This window comes from Podarcis filfolensis (genome assembly GCF_964270895.1).
Source record: "Podarcis filfolensis genome assembly, chromosome: 5".
Classification (NCBI taxonomy): Eukaryota; Metazoa; Chordata; class Lepidosauria; order Squamata; family Lacertidae; genus Podarcis; species Podarcis filfolensis.
The window spans coordinates 96,145,982-96,165,169 of record NC_139608.1 but is presented as its reverse complement, the minus strand read 5'-3'; the positions used below and the strand labels follow the sequence as shown (position 1 = coordinate 96,165,169).

The 19,188-nt window shown below is 39.6% G+C and overlaps 1 protein-coding gene and 1 long non-coding RNA gene across 9 annotated transcripts in view; both read left to right on the top strand.

Moving 5' to 3' along the window:
- SCUBE1 (signal peptide, CUB domain and EGF like domain containing 1) overlaps nt 1-7,745 on the top strand; it is a 178,935-nt gene extending 171,190 nt beyond the window's left edge. For all 7 annotated transcript variants that reach the window (XM_083615561.1, XM_083615560.1, XM_083615559.1 and 4 more), the window contains 3 exons: nt 65-217; nt 2,387-2,466; nt 2,714-7,745. In XM_083615561.1, the coding sequence (XP_083471687.1) occupies nt 65-217; nt 2,387-2,466; nt 2,714-2,866 (386 nt within the window). In that variant the 3' untranslated portion in view covers nt 2,867-7,745. The remainder of the gene's footprint in view (nt 1-64; nt 218-2,386; nt 2,467-2,713) is intronic.
- A 2,309-nt stretch (nt 7,746-10,054) lies between these two features.
- Nucleotides 10,055-14,432, top strand: LOC310763582. Of its 2 annotated transcripts, XR_014548676.1 has the most exons (3): nt 10,055-12,184; nt 12,224-12,771; nt 12,825-14,432. It is a non-coding gene; the product is annotated as an uncharacterized lncRNA (long non-coding RNA). The 2 variants fall into 2 exon arrangements; XR_014548677.1 differs by having other exon boundaries at nt 12,224-14,432.
- The last annotated feature ends 4,756 nt before the right edge of the window (nt 14,433-19,188 follow it).

Below are 19,188 nucleotides of genomic sequence, written 5' to 3'. Positions count from 1 at the left end.
TTGGAATGCCTGGTGTTTAACCCTCTCCCAAAAAATCTGCTATATGTTTGTTTTTCTTTTGCAGCTTCACCCACATCTATTACTACATATGAAACTTGCCAGACCTATGAAAGACCGATAGCATTCACCTCCAGGTCACGAAAGTTATGGATTCAGTTCAAATCAAATGAAGGAAACAGTGGCAAAGGATTCCAAGTCCCCTATGTAACATATGATGGTGAGGCTTCTACCCTTTCTCATCTCTGCAATGCATGCAGGAAAGTAGTACAGAGGATAAAAATTAATCTCATATTTTGGGGGGCTTTCCTCTGCTGTTTAAACGTATTGCTGGCCAAACTTTTTTTTCCTTTCTGCTTTGTTCCAGTATTTTTCAGCAATTGTATTTATTTTTATTTATTCATTTGTTTTTATTATAGTTAATTATCTTCCATGCTGCTATATACATAATTATTTAATAAAGGTAAAAGTATATCTTCTTCTAACAACGGAAAACCTTTCAGCTACTTTTGCTTTGTTTTTTTTTATAATAAATTTTTATTGGTTTTACAACATATATTAACACACAAAAACTAACAATTCACAACATAACACATTAACAAACAAACATATAAACACGTATAATTTCATAACCTTTTTTTCTTAAACCTTATTTCAACGACTTCCCCATACCTCCCTTTTCTGCATCCCTGTTTTAAACTTTTTCAGCAACCCCTAATTTCAATTACTTATGATTCAATTTCTTTGATCCTTTTTCTCTTACCCAATCATTTATCACTGCAATTCTGTTTTACGTTACCCATGACATTTTAGCACTCATTAATTTTACAACAGTTCTTAAGATAAACTTTAAATTTCTTCCAATCTTCTTCCACCGTCTCTTTCCCTTGGTCACGGATTCTGCCAGTCATCTCGGCCAGTCCCATATAGTCAATCACCTTCGTCTGCCACTCTTCCAGCGTGGGTCAGCTACTTTTGCTTTGGTTAAGTTGTTATTGTATAAATTGATTGGATTCAATGGTTTTAGGTCTGCATTGGAATGATTTCATACCTTTTAATAGTGAAGTCATAAATTCTAATAGCAAGCAAATGAAATTCAACACATTGGCTCAATTTACATAGAAACGTGCCCCCCCCCCTTTATATATATATACAAAACTTGAAGGTGGAAACTTGAGAATACCTTTCTGGTGGTTTCTCCCAGGGTTAAGAACTCCTTGCCAAAGAAGACTCATCTCTGATTATTTTTTATAGCACACAAATACATTTTCAGTTAGACATGCCTTTGGCCCATAAGCTGATTTGTAAATATGTAATAATTGTTGTTTTTTATTGATGTTTTACCTGTCTTGGTTTTTTAAACTTTGTATTGTATTGTACTTTAGAATCATAGAATTGTAGTGTTGGAAGGGATCACAAGGGTCATCTAGTCCAACCCCCTGCAGTGTAGGAATCTTTTTCTCAACATGGGGCTCAAACCCACAATTCTGAGTCTCATTCTGACTGAACTATCCCAGCCACTTAAATTGTAGTTAGCCACCTTGAACAGCATTTGGTGGAAAGGCAGAATATAAAATTAACAAATAATAAATAAATGATCTGGATAAATCTCATTGGTCCTTTTTTTCATATAACACCAAACCACTGTTTATTATTATGGGATTGAGTTTCAGGTTCATGTACTCCTCTTTCTCCTTTGGCACAGCTACAAAGATGAGACAGAAAGCTAATCAGAGTTCCCCATTATGTTTGAAGTAGGAGAATTCTGATTAAACTATGGTTTGTTAACAAGCCCGATCATAAACAATGGTTCGATCCTGGCTTTGTTGAGCAAGCCCAACTTTACGTGGTTTCCCTGATTTGGACATGATGAGGAAAGTGAAAGCATTCGACCTCTTCCTTGTGACTGTGACAGAACTGGTTTGCAAAATATGCTTCAGTATAAACTTCATTTAAACATAACACTAACCACATTTAATCCCAAAAAAGGAAAACAGAGAAGCTTGCACAAAAGAGGAGATTTTGACCTATAACTTTGATTTTATGAGTTGACCCACAACCTTGCATACACGTTTTCTCTCTTCCCCCAGCCTCCTTATGTTCTCATTGAACTGGACAGTTATGTGAGTATATAAAAAGGTTGGCCTATTATTTCCCTTACCCACCAGCTAATATGCTTTGCCTCGTGTCCAACGTGTTTAGGTTGAGTTGAACCAAATAAGGAGACACAGTTTAGTTCAGGATAATAAGATAGTCTGATTGGTATATAAAACCTTATGTGAGCTTGAGCCGAGCGCTGTTCACTAGTCCCTGGACCCTAGAGACTTTCTGTCAGGTTATCTGGTAGTAAAAAGTTGCTAACTTGTTCTTCTTGCTGCTTGCTTTTCAGAGGATTATCAACAATTAATTGAAGACATTGTTAGAGATGGACGTCTATATGCATCAGAAAATCATCAAGAAATTTTAAAAGTTAGTAACCTTTTCTTTAAATTGCAATGTCCAAGCTGCTATTTTTCTTTCATTGTTTAGCTCCAACGCTGTGCATAAGTGATTGCAGTACTCCTAAAAAGCAGAATCTTGAAGCCAGAAGCAATTTCTAAAGGGGAAGTACAAAATGGAAATGTGCTCAGCAGAGGGCGCCATGCAAAATATACATTTGCTTTCTCTTCCTTTTTCTCTGTCCCTGCTTGCTATCTCTGTCTCTTGTCTCCCACAGGACAAGAAACTGATCAAAGCGCTTTTTGATGTATTGGCACATCCACAAAACTATTTCAAGTACACAGCGCAAGAATCAAAGGAGATGTTTCCAAGATCATTTATAAAGCTACTGAGATCAAAAGTTTCCAGATTTCTACGACCATACAAATAGATTCCTAGTGCTTTTCAAAAGAAAAAAATGTTCTGTTGCGTTCCTGTCAAATATTGTATTGTCTTCAACAGTAGGAACATTTTTGCTATTTTGAAGACTCATTGGCAGTCTTTATCTTAAATTGTATATTGAAGAATAACTATAATGTTTTATAATCTCCAATATTTTGAATGGGATTTTTTTTTTTACTTCAAAGAAGAAATCATTTTGGATTCCAGAATGCACCCAGTTGAAGATCCAAATTTATTCCTGCACTAGTTTATTCTTGAAAAGCATTTGTTCTAGAGAACGTATCTCTACACCTTTTCTAGAAGAGAAAAATGATTTCTTCTAAGCAAGGAAGGAACCTGGTCAAAGAAACTACCTGCAAAGAAGAGTTACGATATAAAGGAGTCTGTAGTATAAACTAATACTTGGATTTTGAATTGCACTTGAACTTTATATGTGAGATTTTATGGGGGAAATCTAAATTTCATTGTTTCCCATTGGTGGTTGTGGAGACTTTGTTCTAGGTATAAACCAAAAAATACAAAGAAGGGTAGGGATAAAATTGGTGAGTTTTTTATTCTAATATTTTGTTGGCCCTGTCACAATATTTCAAAAGTCTACTAGTGTCTAATCCTGCAGATACAATTATGGAATTGTAGATAATTTGGTTTCACCAATGTTTTTTACAATAGGATGGAAGAGACTCGGGGGGGGGGTAGCCAGTTTTCTTGCCCTTAATCTAAATAGGTACACTACTTCTGTCTGAGGGTACTTTAGGTTTGCTATCTGAAGGTCATGTAAATACCGTTCACATCACAGAATTGTATCCAGCTAAGTCATACTCTCAATTAACCCATTGAAAATAATGACTCTGACTAACTCAAAACCATTCCTTTCAGTGGATATAGTCTGAGCTTGACTTAGTTCGATGCAACCCAGTCTCTCCCCACCCACACCATGGGTCGCAATCCAGAGATCTTCTTGTACGTGGTGGCAGCCCTGACGGTGAGGAAGGCTGTGGGAAAGGGATCTCTGCCAGTGGCACTTTCACCTTCCACGGTCAGCAGTGATTCAGTTGCAGGATTGGGGCCAGGTTACCAGATTGTGGCTTTGCTGTTGATCCACAGTAAGTTTCCCAAATTTGGAGTAATCTTGACATCGTATGATAAGAGACTTTGATGTAGTCAGAGCAGAAAATGCTGGTTTGGGGGTGAACCTATAAAATAGGTAGAAGTTGTTACTTTGTTGTTTCCGATATGCTGAATCCATCGATTGCTGGCTCATAAACCTTGGTCTGTTTTATCTTAATTCAGAGTAGCCGGCCTGCTATTTTCCTATGTATGCATTACTTGATTATGACCGCTTTAGAGAGCAGGCTCCCAGCAGCACACCTCTTACCAATGTTTGTATTGCCAAGTGTTTCAAAAGAAATATTACAGACTGCACTGCATTTTAAAAAAAAAAAATGATTTCTCCACATACATGTATCATAAACATGGAAAAGCAAAGAAAAAACCTACTTGCAACCTCATTTTTCATCACCCAAATTGCAATGTTGAATGGATAGAAACAATCCTCTTGCATCACTTTGTCCCCCGTCCCCAATTCTTGCAGTGTTGTGCCTACCACCTGTCAGATTATTGAAACAGTTGTGGTCAGTGGGGAAGGACCATGGTCTCCCAGCAACTGCATCACGACAGTGGAGTGGAAAAGCAGTGGGCCATTGGTGCTGTGCAGGACCATTCTGTTGGCTCCGTGGGTGCACAAGCGCAGCACTGACTCAACTCTTCCCACCAGCCCCCTTTGGTTGAGAGGTTTTTGCCTTTCTCCCAGTGGGCAGCCTGTGCTTGCTCGGCATTACACACAGCTGTTTGCCACAACTTGTGCAGAAATGGCATTGAGTAGGATCAAAACATGGAGGCATGCCTGTCTCGGCCTGAGCTTGGCAGGGCCTGTTGCCTCTCATCCCAGGTTGTCAGCGGGACCCAGCTCTGCTGGTCAGCTCCCATGGCGTTCCCTAGCCAAGCATCCCCCGATGGTGCATCGGGCTTAAGGTCAGAAGTCTTCGGGGCTAACAGATCCCCACCCAGTGCCACGTCAACTGCACTTGCCTCGGGAGTAAATAGAAAGCTGTGTCCTGGCTTTACCAACACATGAGTCCCGAGTGTTGCTTACCCGCTCTGCTTGGCCTCGGAGACTTCCACAGTGCACCTGCCATGTGACTGGGTCCAACTTACTGTCTTAAGGACATTGTCTTTGGGGTTTTTTTCTTTTCTTTTGATTCAATATATTGCCTCAGGTTTGAGAGTGTGGTTTTTCATGTGTTCACCTTCCTCTGTCCTGGTTGGTGTGCAGTTTGTGTGTGTCTATGTCTGTTTCCTGAGTTTTCCTGATCAGGGACGCGGGTGGCACTGTGGGTTAAACCACAGAGCCTAGAACTTGCTAATCAGAAGGTCGGCGGTTCGAATCCCCGCGACAGGGTGAGCTCCCGTTGCTCAGTCCCTGCTCCTGCCAACCTAGCAGTTCGAAAGCACGTCAAAGTGCAAGTAGATAAATAAGTACCACTCCGGCGGGAAGGTAAACGGCATTTCCATGCGCTGCTCTGGTTTGCCAGAAGCGGCTTAGTCATGCTGGCCACATGACCTGGAAGCCGTACGCCGGCTCCCTCGGCCAATAAAGCGAGATGAGTGCCGCCACCCCAGAGTTGGTCACAATTGGACCTAATGGTTAGGGGTCCCTTTACCTTTACCTTTTATTCTCCTTAGAGCCACAGCTACTTACTTAGTGCTCAAATCTACTTCCCTCTTCTATGGGCTGGATTAGGAAAGGTTGCAGACCTCCAGAGGCTACTTCCCTTGTTCAAATATTGTTGTGGAATAGTTTAAACACTTGATGCCTGTTGCTGTCTAATTTTCCATATTTCTGATTCTCCACCTCCCACGGCAAAGGTTTTGAATGGCTTAATGAGCATTTCTGTTCAGGGAGCATGACAAAGATGACCAGAGGCAGGGTTTGTTTTGGTTATGGCATCTCCACATTGGAATGCTTGCATGCTCCCAGTCTGATTTTTCATTTTATTTTTTGGTGTTGGAGAAAGTTTGTGGGGGTTTTTTAATTTGCCAGAGTATCATGCTGTTTTAACTGCTATTTTCTGGTTCTGTCCACTTTTACAGCTGGTTGCTGCTGTTCATGTGTTTATCCTGTTTTACTATTGAACTTTTTGTTGTATAGATTTATTTTCTTGATTGACACGCCCCCCCCAAGAGACTTCTGCTGAAGGCAGCTTATACATTTCCTAAATAAACAGAAACAAACAAGTAAGCCTTCTTTCAACACTTATTCTGTATCTGAAGTCTTCATCCGTGCACTTGACAGTCTGAAACAGGCGACAAGCATGTGCATGCCTCCCAGATATACATAAATATTGAAAAGTTATCTGGGTAAACTACCTCTCCCGTTATATGATATAGCTGCTAGCCTGTTGTGAATAATACGATTTCTTCTCCTTTATGTTCAACATTGTACCGGAGTCTGTAATATATTGCTTTTGAAAGATTGCTTAGAAAGAAAAGATATGGGCAAACGTCATTTTGTCTCAGGCTTGTGCCTGGAAGCAAATACAGTCAAGGAACAATATATAACAACAGAAAGATTATTGCCCAAAGGCTGTAAGGCAGCACTTAAAACATTTGTAATCAGGGCATCAAAAGTATATAGAATCAGCACAAAGAAATAAACCTTTACTTCTACCAGTTTTCAATGTATACTTCTCTCATGTCTTGAATAACGTCAAAGGAATCAGATGAATAGTTGTTTCTTGTCTGAATAAGAACATTAAGTTTCAAATAGTAATGAGAAGACCATAGATTACTTGTCAGTTTGGGGGCTATGAAAATACCTTTGGAGTTTAATTTAATTGTTGCAGCCCTTGTTGCTTACATGTGTTTCCAGTTGGCTTCCAGTTTTCTTTTATATACGTAGCCTTAGTCCTCAGCTCTGTTGACCTGATGTCTCACAATGTTTTTGCATCTTTCTTTTTTCCTTTTCGGATGCGAATGAAATGGCCAAGTCTTTGGCCCAATCCATCCATTCCCATGGCACACTGGAGAGAGCAGGCTGCTGGGTGCAAATGACTTCTTATGTGAGCTGGATGGGAGCACCTTGTGCACCTAAGCTGACAGCATGTCTGGAGATACCCTTCCTCCACCTTCCTCTGCCTCTCCTCCAAGACAGCCTCAGCATCCTCATCTGCTAGAGCCTGACTTAAAGGCAGCTCCTTTTTACATGATGACCTTTGCTTCACTTCCACCTGCCATTTTGCGGGGAAAACTTGAGTGCCACAGTTCCCTGATCTCTATCCCATCCCTCTGGTTACCAAGACAGCTCAATAGTTTTGGAAAGGAAATGTGCAATAAATATTTTTTTTAAAACGCTATCATAAATTTACCAATTTAGACAGCCTGTTGCCATTTGCGTTTTCGAAACCAACAACAAACCCAAACAGTGAAGTAGCGTATCAGCTCAGGGGTCCATCATAACAAAACAGTTTAACAGAGTTTTGATTTGATTTTTTTAAACGTTCCATTGATTCACCACCTGTTCTTTAATAATGAATTCATAAAATTTAATTACATGGGTACATTATAAAGCTTTAATACAGGTGCCTTTTGGAGATACTGATATACATGTGAGAGATTACCATTAAATACACCACAGAAACCAGCAGTTCCTCGTTACAAGGGAAAGCCATCTGACTCTTTTATAATTCTCAGGCTCACTGATTAAAATTTGCCCTCATGAATGAGAATCCATGCCAGCAACAGTGTATGAACCAGGACATTGCCTTGGCATATAATGGTACTGTTCACACAGCTGTTAATAATAGTAAAAATAATAATTAATAATTCATTTGTTAGCTATCTGCACAAGCATCTCAAGGCAGCGTACAATTAAAAATAGTAAAAAAATAACAATGCAGGTGTATTTTTTTAAAAAATACAACATAGACAGCTGTGCCCTCCCCACCCAGCTAGAAGAACCTCTCTGATGTTAGGATGCAGAAAGAAGTTTCTGGTTCACACCTTCACCCTCATACGTTATTTTCGCAAAAGTTCTTGCTCGATATAACTTTGTTGTTATCACAAATACATGCAGCCCTGGAAATAGTTATATTGGATAAATGAAATAGCGGCTGGTCTCACACACACACAATGCATTTTTACAAATTACAACTTGCAGATAAAATTTGTAGCTTATATCTAAATTGAAAATATACCTGGATCTTATTTAATGAGCAAGCTCTTGCTGTGTTTATGGTTTCACTGATTTGTAGAGAACAATTAGAAATTAATTTGTGGAGACCTCATAAAAAGCCCTAACAAGTTGGTTGCTAAATTTGCAAATATTGGATTACAATGCAGCTATGCTAAGCACTTGAAAGTCCCATTGTTTATTGTGGATTAGGCACATATGTAGCTCTCACATTTAAAACAATAGGACAAAACATTTATTTTTGCTTGAATCTTGCCCATTTTTTAAAAAAGAAACCTGTAGCGCTTAATTTTTCAGCTTCGCCTTCCTTCCACTCTGCACTTATTGCTATCTTTTAAAAATATTGTTGTTATTATTTATTAAATTCAGCCAATGATAACAGGGAAGTTCATAACACAAAAATACAAAATAAGAACACAAAATACATAATAAACCAAAAGCAGAAGCAAACCAATGACCCCCTTCCCACAAACACATTTCGAAGACCATAGATTGTTAATGAGCCCAAGGCCACATTATAGAGAAATGTTTTCATCTGGCTCCTAAAATTATGTAGTGAAGGCACCAGGCAAGCCTCGCTGGGGAGAGCATCTCACAGATGGGGAGCCACTGCAGAAAAGGCCCATTCTTGTGTCGCCACCCTCTGGAGCTCTCATGGGGGAGGCAAGCAAACAAGGGTGAAGTCAACTACTCCTTGTTTTGTTAATTATCAAGTCCTGCTATCGGGAAACGGTTAATTGATTAGCAGACTCGGAAGCTAGAAGACAGTTGATATCCATACTCACAGATTTTTCTGCACACTAAAAATTGTGGGTTTGTGCACAGAACGCTATATGAAATAACAATTTAAGTCATTTTAAAATATGCTTTCATCCTACACCTTCATCCTGAATATTTTTGCTTCTGTTGGTTTTTCAGAACAAATCCAGCTGTTATTTCAGAAGCTAACACCTCCCATCACCCTTTTAATGCAGCCATGGAAATCATTGCCATAAATACTGGTGGTAGATACAATTCTAAATGAGAACTTTCAGGATAGTTTTTTTTCTTAAATCTATATGATGGAGTTTCACCCTAATTTCTGCAACAATTGTGCATCAAATTTTTCCCTTGCCGACATTCCTACACCACTACAGTCAGACGTTTTTGACCCATTCTCTTCTGAAATATTGTATAGTCAATGCCCAGTTTAAAAAAAATTTCTGTCGTGGATCTAAAGCCATGTTACCTTGTTATCGGAAGTCACACTGCATGTGAATTTAGTTGACATCTAGATGAATATTTTAATCCCATGTTATGTTCGACCGCAAAAAGTAGGGAGGGGAATTGAAGGATGAAGTAAGGATATTGTGCAGTGCAGATTGTCTGTTCTTTGGGGCAGGAATCTGTTTTGTGTGTTCGTGTTACGGATGGACGTTGTTTCAGGAAAATATAGTTCCGAATCAGATTGACAAAAGGATTTTCAAACACCCCCATAAGCAGTCTATTCAGCACCTACACCTTAAAGATTAAGTGCCACCTGGAGGGGGGGAGTGTGGTTGCGCACAGATATTCTATACATACTGACAACATGGGTTTGTGTCCCTCATGTTCCCATTTCAGAACGGACACAGTGCATACACGATATACACACACCATCATGGTAACACATCAATAACCCAAAAGCACACACCCAAACGCTCACTGGTTATATATCATTTTAAAAATAAGTCATTAATTCCTTTTATGATCTCGCTATAATCTGAAATCAGTTTTTTCCTGAAAAGAATGGTGAAAGCTAGCTTTAAAAACTTTATTTCATGAGGAATTGCTTTCTGAAAACACATAATGCATTGAGTGTACAGTGGTGCCTCACAAGACGAAATTAATCCGTTCCGTGAGTCTCTTCGTCTTGCGGTTTTTTCGTCTTGCGAAGCACGGCTATTAGCAGCTTAGCGGCTACTAGCGGCTTAGCGGCTATTAACGGCTTAGCGGCTATTAACGGCTTAGCGGCTTTAAGAGAAAGGAAACAAACTCGCAAGAACTCGCAAGACGTTTCGTCTTGCAAAGCAAGCCCATAGGGAAATTCGTCTTGCGAAACGACTCAAAAAACGGAAAACTCTTTCATCTTGCGCGTTTTTCGTCTTGCGAGGCATTCGTCTTGCGAGGTACCACTGTATTTCAGTGCACCTTTGCTTAACATTTCATCTCTACAAGCCACATTCCCTCAGATGAGTCTTCTTCATTTGTCCCTCAGCTGTATGTGGGGCAAAACCAGAGCAGTCCCAGGAGTAGACCGCAACAACACAAGGCGCAATTTCTTTTCTCTCCGCCACCTAACTCTTGACATACCTTTCACCATATCTGTCTTTATTCATGCCAATCTGAGATTAGCACAGTTTTGTGACTCAGGAAAGCATAGATAGGCAGCTCACTGATGCTCTATTCTCCTCACCCCCTCCAGACTTGCCATTTCCTAGTTACAGCTGTATTTCTCACGGTTTCCAGGCTTGCACACTCTCCCCCACGTTAAACCCCTTAAAGTGAACTGGGTGCTGTGTACAAAAAACACAGAAATGTGCCTTTTCTCACAGCAGGGTCTGCTCTGGGGTCCCATGTATGTGCAGAGGTTTGATCTGTGCCCCCCCCCCCCCATATAAACAAGAGTCTTGTGCAAATCAAACCTCAGAAGTAAATCCTTAAGCATGTTTTAAAAAGTAATCCAGGATAAAAGAAGAACATTCTAAGCACTTGAAAAGAAAAATAAGATTTTCAGCCTACACCAGAAGTGGAACCCTAATTCTTATTGCAATAAAACCATGTTCAAAATTAGACTGAAAAGAATATGGTTTGGGTTGTAGCTGTCCTTTAAGTAGATAGATGCACAGGAAGACAAAACTATTCAGCAAAACCATGTTTATCTGAATACCTACACTTCACAATTGCTCTTTCCTTTATTTATTCTGCTTGTACCATTCTGCTTTTATATCCTTGATGTCATGTAATATATAAACAATTATATCGTGTACATACAGAGATACCTTTTAGGTATTCTAATTAGTTTAGATATTTACAATTGTCAACACAAATGCCAGAATTATTCCAAATACCTTCATAAGATATTTTACCACATTGTAATTCAAGTGTCAGGGCTACAATCGAGAAACAACATTATTTAAGACTTGTATTTTTCATTCATTTACTAACTTAGTACTCTTTGGAACATATCTGGAGATGTTGGTACCACGAGGAAGGTGGCTGGATTTGCATATTAGGAAACCATTATCCATGAAACGTGCTTTTTTTATATATATATATAAAAAAGTCTGAAAATATTTTAACTTTTTTCTACTTTAGTGATGTAAATAGTGTTCCATATATTGTACTTTACACTGAGGAATAAATTTTAGGACATTGGATATATATGCTTCATTGTGATAGACATTGAATATTACTCCTCTCTATACTGGGGGGAGAAAAGTTCTATATGTGTGGGATGGCTTCCTGGTGGATGAAGAGACAGGAAAGTATTTTTTAACATTACTTGGAATGCCTGTATCCCTGGAGCAGAGGAGTGGGCCAGAGTAGCCTTGGGTGGCAACCACATGGAATATATATATATATATATATATATATATATATATATAATCTGCTCCCCATCTCTTGCTCTTGAGCACTTTCCTCCTTGGTTGAGCAACTGTACCAGAATTGAGCTCAGCTAAGATAAAAGCACTTGGGGAAGCCACTGGCGCGCATTCCGCTTTCCTCCTTGCAGGGCTGCTACCACCATGTGTATTTGTACTCCCAGGTCACAGTGACAGCCACCTTGGGCACATTGAGGAAGTGCGATAGGATTGTGCATATATTTGAAAGGCAGAAATAAGATGGTTCCTTTCCTAACTTTAAAGATGAAATGATTAGGTAGTTTGGGGTGGGTTTTTTTGAGGGGTTGGATAGGATGTGGTCAGGTAGGCTTAAAACTGAATGGGTTGCACCTGTTTGAATGTGTGCATATGTAACTACACAAATTTTGTTAAAATCAACCTAGAATAAACAAATCTAATAAATGATCATAATATTGTTTCCTTAACAGTACTTAAGATCAGTACTTAAGATCAGTACTTAAGATCAAGTACTTAAGATCAAGTAAAATCAGCATAATGAAAATTACACAAATCCATTTTTGGTCCCTCTTCAAGTACCAGGAGTGACTGCCCAAAGGGATGAAGCGATCTGGAGTAAATACTATCATCTGTGGCTACATGGGGGAATGCAAAATAGGTCATGCAATAACATAAATTTCACCTGCACCATTCCAGAAATTAGTTCCTCTATCTGAAATACCCTGAGAAAACACAATAACTATGATTTGTGTACAATAGTAACAGTTCTTAGCCGACAAAACTTCTGTGAGCATTCGGTAGAAATCTCTTTGAAATGTTACTTCTAAAGGCCAAAGGCCAGTTAAGTTACCCATTTCTGTGCTTTGTAAATATTTCATTTAATTATGCAAATTCTGTGAAATGGAATCAACTAGTCTGACATGGAAATCAACACAATCAATTCTTTGGAATTAGAATTTGCTCCCCCACAACACTCTCTTGAGTGAGAAAGACCCCAGGCAACTGTATCTGTTAAGACATCTGCAAAAAATTGCCCATTGCGTTGTACTGAAAGGAAGCAAGAGGGAAAAACACGGGGTGGGTAGCAGGAGAACCAGCTAAGTGGGGACACCATTCAGGAGCTTTAGCCTAGTTCATGTCGCATAAAATGTACCTAATGTTAACATTACATTTTCCTATGCTGTTGACTCCAGGTGATCCTCCTTTCATGAGGCAAGGTAAGGTTCCTACCTCAGGATACTATGAAGCATAATAAATTTGCCTTAAAAATAGTGGGTTTAACATGTATTTAAAGCTGCCAATGGAGTGGCAAATGAAATGTCTCTGAAACAGTGTTGGGCCCATGGGCTGGAGGGGTTTTTCTCGGGGCAGTCCAGTGCCCTCTTGGCAGCTGTTCTTTGTTGCCATCACATCAATTGTGAGTAGACGTGTGGGATGTTGTAGAGAAGGCTGATAATGGGAACTCGGCTAAATGGAAGAACAGAAGGTTAAGGCTAATTTCAGCTACTAAGATTGGGTGAGGAAGTAAGGAAGGAAGAAAAAGAATGAAACATCAGGAAAGATCTGCACAGAACAATTGCAGTGGGAATAGAACTACCTGGCAGATTCCCAAATCTTCACTTATGACAAAAGTAGTTGTACCTACTGGAAAGGTAGATTAGTTTGTCTGGTACAGATACCTTGAGTTACAAACGCCTCAGGTTACAAATGTTTCAGGTTACAAACTCCACTAACCTGGAAGCGTTACCGGTACCTCGAGTTGAGAACTCTGCCCCAGGATGAGAATGGAAATCATGTTCTGGCGGCGCAGCAGCAGCAAGAGGCCCCATTAGCAAAAGCACGCCTCTCGTTAAGAACAGTTTCAGGTTAAGAACGGACCTCCGGAACGAATTAAGTTCTTAACCTGAGGTACCACTGTATAGCATTAATGGGGCCCCACTCTGGCACGGCCTGCAACACCTCTTCCCTCCTCTGTCTCCACAGTTGGCTTTCAGTTAATGATTCGTTGCAGAAAATAGGTTAACATTATTCTGAGTTTCAGTTCCAAACTGTTCATGATTGGCAGGTATGCAAAACTGAAGAGGGTACCAGCCTATTTCCTGTAAAAGCTACTCGTGCCTTCATCCACTAAAGATGCAAGGAAGCTCAACCCAGTGATGCCACACTGGCAAAGCAAAATTTACTGATGCCTTGTCTCAATAAGGTACATTAAGAACTTAACCGTCCAGGGGTCCTTTACCTTACCTTTACATTAAGAACATCCATTACTCCTTACAAAAGGCTTCCTAACGGGACATGCATTTTTCTGGGTTCCTATCAATCACTGGGCATGAATAAAAATCAGAATTAAAACCTTTGTAGATGCTGCTGGTACTTCTAAGCTTTATTTTCAGTGTAAATTATGTACACATTGCTGTTTTCCACAGGTACTGTATCATGGTAGGTTAGAACAACGATAGTGAATAAATGTATAAAGTTTGGTACTTAGAATATTATTTTTTTTAATGGTCTGAGCTTTACCAACATTTTAACTACACCGCCCAAAACTGTCATTGAAATGGTTGTTGTACATGTACCTTATTAACTCAACATCTCTCTTTACGTCTGTATATGAATAGCTTGGTTTCTATGTCAGAGCTCAAAAGGAAGCATGTAATGATTTTTGTTGTTAAATCGCTTTCATAATAAATCTAAAATTAGAAAAACGTCTTTGGCATTCTTCATTCTGCTATGCAGGTGGTCTGGATAATCACCTATAACTGTCATTGTCAGATGAGCACCACCAAGAGGCCGTGGGAAAGAGGACTAAATTTTGAACAGTGGGCATTTAATAAAACCGAGCTCAATTCCTTCATCTATTTAGAGAGGTTGAACAACATTGGGCCCAGGACAGAACCCTGCAGCACCCCACAGTCACTTTTTTCCAAGGTGATGAGGAACCATTAATGAGTAATCTTTAGGTTCGCTCAGCCAGCTACAAATCCACCAAACAGTGAAAGTGAGGGTGTTTCCTTTGCTCCTGAGCTGGCCTACCCCTCAGTTTTTTCTTACATATTTTTCTCCCTCTATTAATCTTTTCTTTCTCTTTGCACCAACCTTTTCATTCTTTCTCCTTAAAGCTCTAGTTGGGGCTTGCAAAAGAGCAACAGACTTCCTCAAGCCCTCTCTTTGCTATTGGGTTCACTCCCCCATGCCATGCAGTGCACACTCTCAACATGCTCAATGCCCAGTATTTCATCAATGAGAAAAGTTGGTTGTCTATGTTTTTTGCTTTCTTGGAGAAATGCTGCTCTTGTCACCCTGCACATTCAGAAGAGACAGAGAGAGAATTTCAGCTGGGTATGAGGAAGAGGAGAGCCTGTTCATGAGCCAGTTCAGAGAACTACTACACATGTAATAATCCCTGTTGGTTTGGGTCACAAAACTCCTCCATCTCATAGTCTGGTCTTTCAGATTAACCAGAGCAGTCATAGGCCTGGACTGAGTCTGAGCTAGACTATTGAGAAGCCCTCTGGAAAACCTTCATGGGTTGCCATTTGATTCTGCAGACAATACAAAATATTCTGGCACAGGGAAATGAGCAGACCGTTCTGCCAAGAGCAGAGCACACTGAACACAACTGCTCATCTGGCTCTGATTCTGCTCTGACTCCACTGAGTCGCCTGGCTAAAGGAGCAACTTGCACAGAGTTTTGTTGTGGAATTTAAATATTGTGTGTGTGTGTGTGTGTGTGTGTGTGTGTGTGTAAGGCAAAACTATAATTTTAGCAGAGAACTGGCAACATTTGAACATTTAGTGGGGAAAGGGGAGAAAAAAACATTCCCTAAACTTTATAAGATAATAACAGGGGGGAAATGATCACATTTCAGAGATCCGATACATAAAAAATGGAATAAAGATTTTCAATGAACATTCCTGAAGGAGTCATCTTTAAACTGCATTATTCTTCTCTAAATCAGCTCTGAAGAAAATTGTATTAAAATGGCTGAGTGGCATTGGTTACCCTCGAAGTCAAAGACTAAAAGGGAGGTAGGAGATGAGGTCTGCCCTGTGACATTTTTCTAAACAGAGAGAGAGCTCCTGTAACAGCAAATTGTCATAAGAACCTAGCACTCTGAAGGGATGAGCAAGAAGACATCCAAGGGCAAGGAAAACTGTCGCTGCTAGAGATACCTTTTGGAGCGCCTTGCTCGACACGACAAGCATGAGCCAAGCTTTGTGTCTGATGCTACAGCAGGAGCGCCTGTCCTGTTTTGCCACCTAAGGCCTGCCCTGCGGGATTCTGCTGGCTGAGGCAGTTGCTTCAGCCTACCTTATGGCCGGGCCAGCCCTGCTGCACAGGAATGTTTTCAGTCAGGAATGTGGGAGGGGAGAGTGGTTACCTTGCCACTTTTCAAAAAGCCCGTTAAATATGTCCTTCACTCATGAGCCCACAAACTCTGAAACACTAACACCATATAGTGTGCATAAAGACCACTTCCCTCTTACACAATTCCATTTTTTTCTGGTGTTCTTGGTGGCTGTGGGTAGCCGCTCTCGTGATTATGGCTTACACCCCTTTTGTATGGCAGCAGCCACTGCTATGGGCTTGGCAAACATGACTTTGACATCAAAGGCATTGACAGGTGGTCAAAAAAAGGCACCGTGATTGGTAACAAACCATATTTATACCAAGCTATATAAAATCTATCCTAACATTTGCTCTTTATGGGGGGGTCCACATTTTGGTAAACAGCAAGACCATGTAGGATGTACAGTATATTAAAAACATTTTGGATACACCAACCACTTAAGATCACTCTGTGCAATAGAAATATGGGTTAAAAGAAAGATGGATTGTGCCTGGCTAAGTGGGAGAAAGTGCAATAATGTTTTTGTGTGGCTCCCATGAATTTCAGCAGAGTGGGCTTAGACCTCAAGGATGACAACCTGTCTATATTGGGTAGCTTTCAGCAGCTTCAATGTCGAGCTGACAATCGGTGTGTTTTTAAGGCTGTGATATTACATGAAGGACAAGATAAGCAACAATAATTGGCTATTGATTAGATTTGAGATTGCACCAGAAAATACACATAATCCATGAAAAGAGATTGGATAGACAATCTTGAATCCAGAAGAGGATTCTGCAAAATTGGGGGGGGGGGGTTTAGTGGTGATTTTTAAAAACAATTTTCCTAACGCAAAAAAAAAGGGATTTTCTGGGCCTGTATGTAGATTGAACCATCTGCTGCCAAAGAAGACACAAATTTGCATAACATTTGCATATATTTTATGTGATATGCAAATTTCTACTCTCCTTTACAAGTGGGGCAAAAAAAAAAAGAGGGGCAACAATATTAATATATCTGACAGGCTAAATATAAACCCGTCAATCTTTCCTCATAATTGCAGTCATATGGAAACCGAGCTTTATGGGGGACTTTGGGATGCTTAGCCTGGAAAAGAGGAGATATGATAGCCATCTTCAGATATCTCCAAGGCTGTCCCACGGAAGAGGGAGCAAGCTTGTCTTCTCCTGCTCCGGAGGGCAGGACTCAAACCCATGGCTTCAAGTTGCAAGCAAATAAATTCTGACTAAACATCAAGAACAACATTCTGATGGTAAGAGCTGTTTGACCGTTCTCTGATTCTATACGACCTGGGATTTATAATTTCACTGCTAGTTCTTCCAGAAGTAATCACTGGCAACAGAAAGCCCCTTTCCTTGTGAGCAAAACCAATATCCTTCAGAGTTCTCTTACTCTCTGACTGACATGTTGCATTCGGACTTCCCTGATCACAGGGCTCAATGCCCGCAATAAAACCCTTAAATGAACATCTATTTTCTCCCAGTCAGGGTTTGTCAGAAAGGGCAAAGACAGTTGCCCACTGCCACCTGTTGTTTTTTTTTTTAAGATATTTATTGAAATTTTACAGACAAAAGAGAATTACAGAATAAGAAAAGAAAAAGAAAAAGAAAAAAGATACAAAAATGCAAAGAAAAATACAAAATACATGAAGAAATAAAAAACAATTAAAAACAAATCAATCTTTTCGTATCTTATATTTCAATTACTTGTTTCCTGACCTCCTCACACCTCCCTTTTTTGTATTCCAATTCACATAGTTAATTCAGCAAATCCTTTCCCTCTTTGTTTTTATCTTAATTCTATATCTTAACATATTATAACTTTATATTTTCATCTAATTATCAGTCCATTTTTACATATTCTTTTTAACCTTATTGCTAAAGCCACTTCATTTCAATCCAACATCATTTTAGCATTCATTAATTTTACAATGTTTCTGCAAATAGTCTTTAAACTTCTTCCAATCTTCTTCCACCAACTCTTCTCCCTGGTCTCGGATTCTGCCAGTCATTTCCGCCAATTCCATATAGTCTATCACTTTCATCTGCCATTCTTCCAAGGTGGGTAGATCTTGTGTCTTCCAATACTTTGCGATGAGAATTCTTGCTGCTGTTGTTGCATACATAAAGAAAGTTCTGTCCTTCTTTGGCACCAATTGGCTGACCAGGAGAAAGGCCTCTGGTTTCTTCAGGAAGGTATATTTAAATACCTTTTTCATTTCATTATAGATCATCTCCCAGAAAGCCTTAATCCTTGGGCACGTCCACCAAAGGTGAAAGAATGTACCTTCATTTTCTTTACATTTCCAACACTTATTATCAGGCAAATGATATATTTTTGCAAGCTTGACTGGAGTCATGTACCACCTGTATATCATTTTCATAATATTCTCTCTTAAGGCATTACATGCCGTGAATTTCATACCTGTGGTCCACAACTGTTCCCAGTCAGCAAAAATAATGTTATGTCCAACATCTTGTGCCCATTTTATCATAGCAGATTTAACCGTTTCATCCTGAGTATTCCATTTCAACAGCAAGTTATACATTCTTGATAATGTCTTAGTTTTGGGATCTAACAGTTCTGTTTCCAATTTTGATTTTTCCACCTGGAAGCCAATTTTTTTGTCCAAGTTATAAGGCTCCCTTATTTGATAATAATGAAGCCAATCTCGCACTTTATCTTTTAGTTTCTCAAAACTCTGCAATTTCAGTTTGTCACCCTCCTGTTCCAAAATCTCCCAATATTTTGGCCATTTGGCCTCCATATTGAGCTTTTTCTGAGCCTTCGCTTCCATCGGTGACAACCACCTTGGGGTTTTATTTTCAAGTAAGTCTTTATATCTTGTCCAGACATTGAACAGTGCTCTTCTGACAATATGGTTTTTAAATGCTTTATGTGCTTTAACCTTGTCATACCACAAATATGCATGCCACCCAAAAACATTATTAAAACCTTCTAAATCCAAAATGTCTGTGTTCTCAAGAAGCAGCCATTCTTTCAACCAGCAAAATGCTGCTGATTCATAGTAAAGTTTAAGGTCTGGCAGGGCAAATCCACCTCTATCCTTTGCATCAGTTAATATTTTAAATTTTATTCTGGGCTTCTTGCC